Here is a 13,052-nt window from a genome sequence, read left to right on the forward strand (position 1 = left end):
ACACCCCTTTTAGCAATATTTCACCAATATCATGACAGGGAACACCAGAAATAGGCTTCACACCTTCTACCTATGTGGACAATCAAATCCAGGTCTTTGGCATAACGTGTGAACGCTCTAACCACTTGGCTACCTCACCACTCGGTGTTCACTGTATGTTTTGTACAAGTGCGTGCACAAATAAAATTATAGATATGTTGTCCAAATCTTTTGCATTAGAAATGTTCATTACAATCCTGAATTATTTCAAAATTTATCGTTTTACATGTGTCGCTGTTTTAAGGTACTTTTTAAAATCAAGTAGAACAGAATCTATGCATAGATTCATGCATGCATGAAAAATGCAGGTTTCTGTGTTAATACAAACACTGACACCCGTGTCGTATGAAAGCTATACGATACTGGGTTGGTGTGATGTACATATCATCATTATATATTTATCAGCATAAATCATTTTCATAACAAACAAATTTTAATCTCAGCATGCAGCATTTTACCACTTAACATTAAACAAGTCAGTTCATTTTTATAAGAAATTAGCCTTTCTCTAGCTGGAGTTTCAGGGGACTAGGTAACTGACTTCAATACATGGTTGATCATCCATAGTTGATCATCCATCATGTACAACGGAATCCTCTTGGGACTCATTGATAGATTACCAGTTGTGGCTACCAAACCCTCGTATTCGCGTATCGTTGAAGATACATTTTTTATATGTGTGGCACCATGGGACCAACGGTCAACTTATTAGACTTTATATTTTTTTAAACAGGTCTATGAGACCGAACAACAAATACTCCTGAAATCTAAAAAAGTAAAAAATTACTTCAGATTTTGTGTTTTTTGTCCATTGCTGTTCAACAATTGGTTAAATGAATAAACCCAGAAAGTATCCCGTAAAAATAAAAATGTGTAATTGGTATTAAAAACAATACTATTTTGACAAGTGATCTTTCAATTTCTTACAATTTTCATGTTAAAACTAGAAATCTACTTCTGCTATAATTGTTAGATTTTCACTCAGTAGCAGTGCTAATCAGGAAACAGAAAACTCTAAAAACCTTTTAATCATCCACATTGGATTTCGGCAATTTCTTGTGCAATCAAACTAAGAAAGGGGCCTAACAGAACATTGTAGCAGTGCACACATTGGTATCTAAAGTATAGACATTGATCTTCAACAACCTGTACTTATCACTATAGGTGATGAATCTATTCTACATAGAGATAGTAGCTGAATGCAAGCTGGACTTTCTCAGTCATTTGACAACAGTCAGTTAATAGTTTACACAATCCAGTGATTGACGTATCAGGCATCCATCTACAGATTTGTGAGGTTATTACATGCTTTAACATGTTATGTGCCTCTTATGTCATTGAAATCTTACGAAAAGCAGTCACCTCAAACTTCAGAGATCTGTCATGGAAGAAAACAACAACCAAAAAGCAGTGGAGAAGTGTTATCAGTTAATATACATCAACATTGGGTAAGCGTTATCAGTTAATATTCAACATTAGGTAAGCATTATCAGTTAATAAACATCAACACTGGGTAAGCGTTTTCAGTTAATATTCAACATAATATTCAACAGAACTTAAGGTATCAGTAAACATGCATCAACACTGAATAAGTGGATAATATTCAACTGTACTGGAAACATGTTATCAGTACATATACAACACTACTGGATAAGTCTTATGATTAAATATTCAACCATACTGGAGACATGTTATCAGTAATTATACATCTGTATTGTACTTGAGAAGTATTATCAACATGTTATCAGTTAATATTCAGCCATACTGGAGACATAGTATCAGTAAATAAACAATACTGGATAAGTGTTATCAGTTAATATACAACAGCTCTTTTACACAGGCTATCAGTTAATATTCAACATTAGGTAAACGTTATCAGTTAATATACATCAACACTGGGGAAGCATTATCAGTTAATATTCAACTGTACTGGAGACGTTATCAGTTATCAGTTAACATACAAAAGTACAGAAGTGTTATCAGCAGATACACAACAATATACTTATGACGCAATAAGATTGGGAAAGGGTCTGTTGAGTTTTGCTTCGTTTGTGTGAGTGCATGCACACACGCACCAGATGACTAACAGGACCATCAACATAAACACATAGGACACAAAGGCATGTAAATCAACAAAGTCAGCATGTTTGACCACTCTAACCAGTTGGTCATTCTATAAACAGTTGCTAAAACCAATTTAGAGGCACCTCTTCCTTAGGACACAGGATATCAAATCAGAATGTCAGAGGTTTGAATCTCTGGAGCCCAAATGTTTTAGGCACACACCTTTCTCGCTGACATCAGGTATGAAGTGAAGGGTTGCACCCAGAGAACATTTACGGACGGTATATGGTCTATTATGGCTAGGATTATTGAGTGGTTTTTGAAGAAATCAATTATTAATAGTTTGGGGAAGGCACAGGACTATTGCAAAGTCAGATTTGAATACAATTCTGAAATAATTCGAAAGACGTACTCACCACAACGACAATATATTCCGGAGGTATCTCGCTTCGGACGCTCACCGACGGAGCGTAACGCTTCATTCGTCCGTGGGTCTTTCGTTCCTTCCCTCCGTGGCTATATTTAGTAACATCTATCCTCAACACGTTTGACAGAACTGATCGTTTGTGTATATTTTCAAACTGACGTTTACCAAACACGCCGTTCGTCCGTTTTTCTCCAACAACACTTCTTGCTTCGCCATTTTGAGCTGAAAAACAAAAATACCAATGGTCATATTTCCACGTGACATTTGACATCGCATTATGTTGCGGTCTGGTCTTACTATATGTACGGGATATTTTCCGCACGTTAAGCACGTGCGTGTCGTCTTGAAAATATTTTACACAGCTGTCAATCTAAATATTTAGCTATTTTAGCATGCATGCGCAATTCAAATTAAGTGTCCTACTCACCGCCAAACACAGCTACCATCAAACATACAATCGCCAACCATCGCCACATACTCCGATGCTCAGAATCCATTTTAGTCAGTAAAGGCTGTCGCCTTCCTTTTCACTGCAATATGGAACGAAAACATTCATGCGCAGCAGAACATAGGTCCTTTACCGGAATTCAAACACCTCACGCCGAAATACTACAACTTAAATAACGAAAATCAGCATTGTTTTGAGACAAATATAGCTTATAGTTGCCTGTGTCGCGCGCTCAGTATCATAATAATTGTATTACAGTATCACTGCGCCGGACTCGTGACGTCACACGTAAACAGTAAATGAACACATTCCGTTTTCTCCATTAATTATGAAATGTGTGTTGAAGTTGCACTTCGTACCGGCGCTGGCTGTCGATATCGATTTTACTGACATGCAGTTGCCATTATAAAAAAGACAAATCTTTGTGTTTTTGTTTGTTGCCTCTTTTTTCGCTGCTGTTAATTTAACATCGCTGGTTCAATGTGTATGCGTATTGATGATTACAAAGCGGTGTCGTTTGTGAATGAATATTGAGCTAAACCGATTCACTTTAAATGTGTACACACGAACTGCAGTACTCGTAAGTTCTGAGTGCCTGTACTCAATACATCTTTCTAATAAGTGTTCACATGACAACGAGTGAATGAACGAGTTTAGCGTTTCGCTGCTTTTTTAGTAATAATCCAGCAATACCACGGCGGGGGACACCAGAAATGGGCGCCTCACACTGTACTCACATAGGGATTCGAACCCTGGTCTGTGGCAGAACTAGGCTTCTAACCACTAGGCTACCCCAGCGCCCCTCATCGCACAGTGGGTGGATATATGGGTTTACGACGCTTTTAGCAATATTCCATTAATATCACGGCGGGGGAACACTGGAACGTGGCTTCAAACATTTATTCTATTTAGACAATCGAACCTGTCGGAGCAGAAAAGTGTACATTAGGACTTTCAAGTTTGTTCACTATCAACAAATTCCGTAAGAATGTTTAATAGTTTGACAAGCAAGATGAATGAGAATGCCAAAGTATAATCCACGAGTTACATTTACTATTTCTTTGTATGAGGATGTTATTAGACCTTGAGGTGACTTAACTGTAGTAATATGTTCTTTCACTTAAGAGATGTAGATATAAACTCATTCGTTGGCTCTACTGCCGATGTTCTGTTTTGTTTAGTGGTTAGTTTGTTTGTTTGTTTCTCGCATGGCGAAAACTATGAGAGTTGATACATATCGATTTATCGTAACAAGAGCTGGACAAAATGCAGACATCAATATTGTAATGCAAACATCATTGTTAAAGCAGTACAGACGTGCATAAATGACCCATGAGTGGACTTTTAGGTGGTCAGGCTTGGTGACATGCGTTAAAACATGCCATCGTATCCCAACGGAATATGAATCATTAGATTGTCTGGTCCAAACACTGTTGTAAACTACGTCGAATTGATGGCCGAGTTGTTAAGAACAAACAAACAAAAGCACAGACGTAAGATTTAATAATAAATGTCACGGCCTGCCATTGCTAACGTCATATGAACTGGGATCATTGTTTGCGAACAAGTCCATGGCAACGTGACGTCATACCTATTGTTTATAACATGGTCACGATTTTATATGACGTCGTTCCAACAGCACAATACATAGTTTGCTGTCTTAGGGCACTGAAAGTGTATATGAGCATAAAATGGCGCGTGTTTCTAGAACTAATTATTCATACAATCAATTACTCTGCGTGCTGTTTCAGGCCGCACTCAGCTATTCCAACTGTAAATAATTTCCAGTCTGTAAATAACAAAGTTTGGGCCAGGCAATCCAGTGATCAACTTCATGAACATCAGTCTACACAATTGGGATATAATGACATGTGCCGAGCCAGCTGCCCTGCCCACCCGATCCCGCTAATCACCTTTACCACAAGCATGAGTTGCTGAAAACCAACTCTATAGGCAGGATCTTCGTGGGTTTCATAAATTACTTGACGATTTCGGTCAAACAATACTGTCTTCACTGGTAGTCTGAATGTAGTTCCAGCACATAACGTTCTTCCACTTATCAGATATCACATTTAAGTAAACACGTCCGGAAGTAAAGGTATAAGGTCATCGTACTTTTACCGATGTAGGATTTCCATGACGACATCTAAAACGTCTGTAGCTCCATCTTCAATTATCATGTTTCTTGGGAAGGACAGCAGCCCTCGACAAGCCCTGAGACCAAATCGAGTTATAGGGGATGAATGTCATGTAGTTTTCGGAGTTAAGTATACACCAACATTTGATGGTGGTTAAAATGAAACAAAGGAGAGACGGTTCTTCTATAATGTAAGATAAGATAACGTAAACCTTGTTGTCCTGCAAGGGAAATTCGTCTTGCATTCAAAGAGCCAACACAAAGCATATAACAACAAATAATTTAAAGTACATATACACAGTGTTAAGCTAATCATGAATCATAACATAAATAAAGCACGTGTTATAATAATCACTCGTGCCTCTATGTAAGAACCCATGGGTGGTAGTCATTAATTATTGAAGGTGTAGACTTGGGATCGGAAATTATATGCGATGTTTTTTTAAAATTGTTTTACTATGATGGGCATTTGGTATTTTATGATGTGGTATCATTGCTGCATTTTGGATCTCAGGTTGGGAGTGCTGTGGCTGTTGATTGTAAGGGTTTGGAAGGATTATGATTTTCGTATCAAATCCAATTTGTAAGTGGATACATTATAGAGTTGTTGGAGCTTTTTTTACATTTATTTGCGTGTTTATTTATTTTATTTTATTCGGGTTTACTTTTCCTTCAGATTATGTCAATTGGTGGGTGTAATGATTTAATACAATGTCATTTCATTTGCTCCCTTTCTTGGGTGTAATCATTCTACTTTTCGTCTTCTTTTTAGATTTACCTAACTTCAAGGATAACTTTAACATTTGGGAATCGGGGCTAGTACTGAAAGAACAACTGACTTCGGGAATAATACATGTCTCAGGAAATACATTATGCAGAACGGAATTCAAGCATTCTGGAATAATTTCGGTTGATAATGATACACGCTGACTATTTAGAAACAAAGATTTTCCCGGTAACAGTATTTCCGGAAGCCCCGTGAAGATTAGGTTTAGAACTGATCTTCAGTAACCCATGGTTGTCGTGGAGGCGACTAACGGGATCGGGTGATCAGGCTCGCTGACTTGGTTGGCACATGGTTTACTAGGGTCACAGGACTGGATTATCCGGAATAATGAGGTTTGAGCATTTTCTTCCCCTTTAACTCTGCAGTCAACAGTATTTCAGATGTGTAAGGGAGGTGGATTTTTAAAATGAATATTGTGAATACAGCACAAACTTGCCCTAACAATTTTGTTGTTGCTAGTGTTTTTGTTGGTTTTTTTTTGTTTTGTTTTTGTTGTTTTTTAAATATGTGTCTCCGACAGCATTCTGTTATTCTATCATTTCACCAGAAAGCTGCTTCTCCACTGTCTTATATTGAGTTTTACGTGAAACAAGTATCTTGCTCACCACCATAATCACGGGCTTCTACACCTGTGACGCATGGCAGTTTGAATTCACATTTAATTGTCATCCGTCCGCCATCGCACATGTATGGTCAGAGACCATATATCGGTATATGGTCTCTGGTATGGCTGACACAGCATCTTTCTAATATTACACTTTCCATAACTCACAGACAATAAACGAGATGTTTTTACGTCAACGAGGATCTCCGTAAGTTAAGGGGAGGGGAGGGGTGTGTGTTTTTTTTCCAAGTACCAGTTTGACATTTGCATTCATTTGCGTATATACGATTAGTGGCACAGAGTCCGTTTGTAACAACGAATATTTTAGTAACGCTTCGTTCAGTGTCGAAAATTCCTTTGTCGACCCAATATCATGCTTCACGACAGATCAATTATGCTGTAAAATGATAATAGATAAATGGACAGATTTTGCCGATTGAACAGTGTTGCAAGAAAACTCAAAGTGTAGTCTGTTGCCCCCGAATATGTGTTAATCGATACGATCGAAATAACTGGGTAGCTAAAGAAACAGTACGGAAAGCGTACGGAAATAAGTTTAGACATGAGTTGGGCTCGTTTTGTGACAGACTGGCCAGTGCCCGGGCACGCACATAAATAAATTTGATGATGTCAACAACTTGTGTTGTTCACATCAAGAGAGCTCGAGGGTTAGAAAATACTGCTACAAGCTGTTTGTTCTATTTGAGAATAAATGTGAAAATATACATGTTCTAAAATGCACTTAAAATTCTTAGTAATTCTTTGTGACTTGGAGAACAGTTTATGTATATGAGCGGGGAAAAGTAATTTCTCCTATAAAGTTCTGTAAATATCGCGTTTGCGGAGGTAACCAAACGCCTTACAGAGTTATCGTTACTGCCTTTGGTGCAGGACAGGGTAGGAAGTGACGAGCAGTGAAGGTGTCGAACTCTCCCATTGATGACACGCCGTAAGTCAAGGTGCGAACAACATGGATGATGTTAGTACTATTTCAAGAAATCAAACTTGAGACACGCCCTGAAAGTGAAAAAGGAGCGACATCTCCATTTACAATGTTTATATCGGATGTGTCCACCCACGGGCACACAGCAGCGTAAATGCGGTTGCGCAGCATACAAAATGTGACAAGTCTTCATATATACGAGCGAAGCCAGCAAAGGTTGGCAACTTACTTCCCTCGTTTTGGATCGAAAAATATTTTGCATGTCAAAAATAAAATATCGCCACCATCAAAGGCATACACCCATTTCTTCACTGGGTTGTGTTCTCACAGCTCCAACCCAATTACTTACGTGCAATATTTTTTATTCACCATTTTAAACGCAACTCGTGGTACCTCAGACCGTTCTTCGCTTTCCATTCCCCCTTTCAGCTTCCTGTTCAGCTTCGCCCATTACGCCATAAGTATTTTTTATGTAGAATAAATGTTACGAAAATTCTAACATTAGAGACGACAGATAACACAAATAAACGGTGAGGTAACATTAGGCAATAAGGTATTTCTTCTTAATTTCTGCTTATTCTTGTTCCGTCACACCGTTCAACCGGAAGATAGCAAGGGTAATGGCGGTGAAGAACAATCTGAATACCACGAGTGGCGCATAATGTGTTGAATAAAACATATATCTCGTGAGTAATTATTAAACATGGGGTAGGAAATCTTAGAGCCCAACCAAGTGAGGAAAAGCTTTGATGATGGCGATGTGTTATTTTGACATTATATTTTTCGAACCGAAGCGAGGAAAGTACGCTGCCAACCTTTCCTCGCTTCGCTCGCATGTAAGAAGACTGGTTCTCTTGTCTATGCTTCGCAACCCATTTGCGCTACAGTTTGCCTGTGGAACTCCATACTCAGCGTACTGAAAACACCAGATGTTTGCTTGTGGGCTGCTACAAATCTCAACCAAACATCGATCTAACGTAGCTAACGTTGCTGGTAGGGCTTGGACGGGTCCAAATTTTCTACCCGGACACCCAAGACGTTATCACCCTTCCCTACCCGGATACCCGTTAAGTTAATTCCTGACATGAAATTTGTAAGAAATGACAATGTATTCTTCAGCTGGAAACTCTCGACTTTTTTATTATCTTAAACATGTAATATGTTCAAAAGAACTGGACGGTTAATTAAACTTATGTCTAAATCTTAAAAGACAATACTACGGAAACATTGTAGAACCACGGTGAAAATGTTTTTAGTCTCTTTTTTTTCGTTGCATGTCACTCTATTAGTCGCATGACCTTAACGGGTTCAGATACTGAGGTCCAACTCATTTCCCACAATAAAAAGACGTTCTTACCCATGATATATATCCCATCTCTTAGACCACGTCTGGGATGAAATGGTTGGAGCTTACAAGAGGACCACAACCAGCCGGTAACTAAGACTGGGGCGGGTATTCTTTCACAGCTAATTCTTGCTTCTTTATCAGGTGAATGCTGAGTCAGCGCATAGAGTGAATATGCATAGATAAAACATGTTATCCATATAACCGTGTCATAAAATTCCACACGCCTTTCAAGAACTTCAATGTTCTATGGGGCGAGTACCAGAAAAAAGCCTTCTATGGCGGTACCGTACGCCTTCATATGCTGCCGTAAAAGCACCGTCAGGCATTAGGTCCAACGTATTTCCTCGAACGCTAGAACATGATCTCGGACGATGTCGCCCAGGTTACGTTCGTCGCTCACGTTGACGTTAACACTAAGTTAACAAAAAGTTAAAGTTCTCCAGTAGAGAGCTGTGTTCTCCACCTAGGGTTGTGACCCTGCCCCATACCATAAGACGTCCACACATAAATTGATGACGTTAAGTAGTGCACACGTCAAACACTCCCCTCGACGCCAATATTTGTTTCATTGCAAAGCATTAGATAATTTGAAGAACCAATATTTGCCCACCCACCTAACCTCTTTTCCCTGTAAACCAAAGTTCACGAAAATTTCTCTGTAAAACATCTCGAGACATAGTGAATCTCTCACAATATATCCCGCATCTCTTGTCAGAAAAAAGATGTTAATATGCTGTATTCTGTAATCTTGGATTTGAATTTGTATATGTGCTTACAGTATATGCTCTTGTATGACCAAGGTGGTTTATGAGAATAAGGAATTGAACTGAATTGAAATTCTTGCAAAACTATCAGAGTTGAAATGTTGAAATCTGGACTCATCTGTTAACAAGTGCTCTGTCCAAGTTTTGTCTCCTGATATTCATATATCGTCCACACCCGTGGAGGTGACGTGCAAGCAACCTTGGCACCATCGCTGGACGTCGGATGAAGAATTGCTTTCAACCCAGGTATCGAAACACGAGCTGTTTATAGCTGTCACCACTTGTCAGTTTGACGTAGATTCCGGAGATGAGACAATTGAATAATGTTTTTTTTTGGTCGACGCGGACGTCTCACATCGACGACAGGCCCGTGACGTTGCGCTCCTGTACGTCTCCAAAGAGATAAAGAGATTTCTAAATGACTGTCTTTCTAATGTCATTTATCTGACAACGAGTTTTTTCAAAACGTATTTAACGAAAGGGCAGAAAGACGGAAAAAAACATTACTTTTACGAAACATGAGGATTAAGTTAATAGACAAGAGTCCACAACGGAGTAGGAATGGTGAGTGAGTGAGTGAGTTTAGATTTACGCTGCATTCAGCAATATTCCATCTATATGGCGGCGGTCTGTAAATAATCAAGTCTGGACCAGACAATCCAGTGATCAACAACATGAGCATCGATCTGCACAATTGGGAACCGATGACATGTGGCAACGAAGTCAGCGAGCCTGACCACCCAATCCAATTAGTCACCTCTTACGACAGCATAGTCGCCTTTTATGGCAAGCTTGGGTTGCTGAATGCCTGTTCTACCACTGGACCTTCTCGGGTCAAAGTAGGAATGGATAAAACAGTGCGTGAGTAAAGGGAACCGTGCTCGGTGCGCCCAACGCACCAGGGAATTTATATAAAACATGATAAAATTGATTTTCCTGTGCAAGAAGCAGATTCTGATACCACGCCATTGTCGATGGTTGTTTTAAGCAACTGCATGTCGTTGGCAACGTGGCAGCACGAGTACAACGTCCGTCCCAGTTACTGAACTTAAGATGGAACATTGTAAAGAAAACTTCAAAATGTAAATTCACACATAGAGCTGGCTAAATCGACATACTGTGGTTAATTTGTAAACAGTTCATTTTATAGACATCGTGGAGAAATGTAATGCTTGAGCCTGCTTCAAAATGAGTATCTTTCATTTATGTGTGTACACCCGAGAGTACGCAGGTGACACGACACTGAGCCCTCCTTTTAGTGAAATACAACCTGGTCTCTCTAATGCCTATAAGGTGCTTGTATTGGTGCTCCTGTGGTTTGAAATGATGCTATTTGGCAGGAGGTTCGTGAAAATGTGTGTTAACACGAAGAAACGTCGAGTACCAGTGAAATATTCTTTACACATTGTGTTCATGTCCGGATCGAACCCGTATCGTCTATGGGTAAAATAACGCTGATGTAACTATATGACGGAAAGGTCATCGATGCTCATTAAGTTAATCATTGGATTGTCTGGTCCAGGGTGTACTTGTGAGAAGCGACTTTGCGATTCTACTATCGCAAGCCTAACAGGGGCTCATGCCAACAAGGCATAAATTGTCAGCGATTGGGTCTTAGCTTACAAAGTTCAAAACTGTGTTATGAACAATATATATATATACCACGTTGCCATTTGTTGGTATTACAAGTCTGTGCGACATGCCTTCGCTAAAGTTGGGGAGATACGATCAATTTGTGCAAGGTGACCGTACTGTTACGTACTGATCGTGGTTATACATCGTGGAGAGTGAGTTTAGGTTTACGCCACACGCAACAATATTTCAGTTACATGGCGGCGGTCTGTAAATAATCGAATACAGATCAGACAAGCCAGTGACAAACAGCACGAGCATCGACCTACACGAGTGTGGCTACAATGCCATGTGTCAACCACGTCAGCGAGCCTGACCACCCGATCCCGTTTGTCGCTTCTCACGACAAGCATGGATAAGTGAAGATCATTTCTTCACGGTTTTTGCCGTGAACCGTCAAACCCAAAATGAAACAGTCAACCCATCATGATTACACCCAGCTGCCGATGATCAAACGGCGCACACCCCTACAAGAAGATAGCCGCAGCTAGGTAATGTATGGCAGCTTGGCCCCTATACTCGGGGAAACGTATGCTAACTTTAATCCATAATAGTAGCTGTTAAAGCACACATCATGGGAAAATTTATATATACGTGCTCCAATTTGTTGTAAGTTTTGAAGTTACACTTCTAGTTTACATTTTGTAGCTGTTCCCTTATTCTGTTTTCAGTTTATTTGATGAAGTTGAGCAACTCAATGTTTTTCGCGTACATCAAAAAACAAAAACACGAACTGTTTTTATATGTTGTAAATCCATAAAATATATGTTATGATGCAATGTGTCACAGTATCTGTCATTACCTTTCAACATTCTAACGCATAAGATGTCTTTTTGAATAGTGGTTTTTTTTGCGCGATCGGTTGGATTACGAAATAAATATGAAAGATCTTGCATCTCATTGGTTTCACATTTTGATTTTTGTCAACTGAATAGTAGTGTGCTAAGGAGAATTAGCGTTGATTTACCTTTTATAGTGACATATTTCTTACATACAAATTGTCTAGGAAACAAATTTTCAATATTTTATCAGTGTAGGAAAGACAGCCTGTCCCAACGTCCGTGACGAGTGAATTTTGTGGAAGACGGGTTCAACAAATCTAGTCCGTCCTTATGTCTGGTCAGTTTTGGCAAACAAATGATTCTTATGACAAGCATAGTCACCTTTTACGACAAGCATAGTCGCCTTTTACGACAAGCATCATTCTCTTTCCACGGTGGTTACTCTGTAACCTCTGTGGGAACAGAATGGGCAAGCGTGTGTTGCTGAAAGCCTATTCTACCCCGGGACCTTCACGGGTCAGCAAACCAATGACAGGTAAAATTATCGCAAGCGAAATCAATGAGATATTTTTGCTTAAGAACCTATCTGATTTTTCAGATCTTGATTGAGATGTTGATGACTTGTCTGAAGACTAGTTCTGTAATGTTGTAACCAGGGCCTAGATTTCCGAAGCTCTCTTAGCGCTAAGATAGTCGTAAGTTAATGTTAATGTATGGCTCTCTTAGCGCTAAGATAGTCGTAAGTTAATGTTAATGTATGGCTCTCTTAGCGCTAAGATAGTCGTAAGTTAATGTTAATGTATGGCACTAACGACAATCTTAACGCTAAGAGAGCTTCGAACACCTAGGTCCAGATGATTCCACTAGATGAGATCTAACAGTGCAAGTTCTGTGTGTGCATATAAAGTGAACAAACCAGTTTTAACTCTTGAAGTGGTGTTTATATTTGGAGGACATGTAGGCAAGGTTTTAGCAGGACTGGTAAAATGTTTGACCAGCCAGTCCCTAGATAGACTAGATTTTCTACATCTTTCTTATACTGATTTTATATCAGTGTCCTAGTTTGTAGCAGACCAT

The 13,052-nt window shown here is 39.4% G+C and overlaps 1 protein-coding gene across 1 annotated transcript in view; it reads right to left on the reverse strand.

The window, feature by feature from the left end:
- LOC137260624 (tyrosine-protein phosphatase non-receptor type 5-like) overlaps positions 1 to 3,080 on the reverse strand; it is a 49,447-nt gene extending 46,367 nt beyond the window's left edge. Inside the window, exons 1-2 of the mRNA XM_067798223.1 lie at positions 2,958 to 3,080; positions 2,520 to 2,752 (exon numbers count right to left, since the gene is read on the reverse strand). Coding sequence (XP_067654324.1) covers positions 2,520 to 2,752; positions 2,958 to 3,027 — 303 coding nt within the window. The 5' untranslated portion in view covers positions 3,028 to 3,080. The remainder of the gene's footprint in view (positions 1 to 2,519; positions 2,753 to 2,957) is intronic.
- Between the last annotated feature and the right edge of the window lie 9,972 nt (positions 3,081 to 13,052).

The sequence above is a fragment of the Haliotis asinina genome, chromosome 14, assembly GCF_037392515.1.
Source record: "Haliotis asinina isolate JCU_RB_2024 chromosome 14, JCU_Hal_asi_v2, whole genome shotgun sequence".
NCBI lineage: Eukaryota > Metazoa > Mollusca > Gastropoda > Lepetellida > Haliotidae > Haliotis > Haliotis asinina.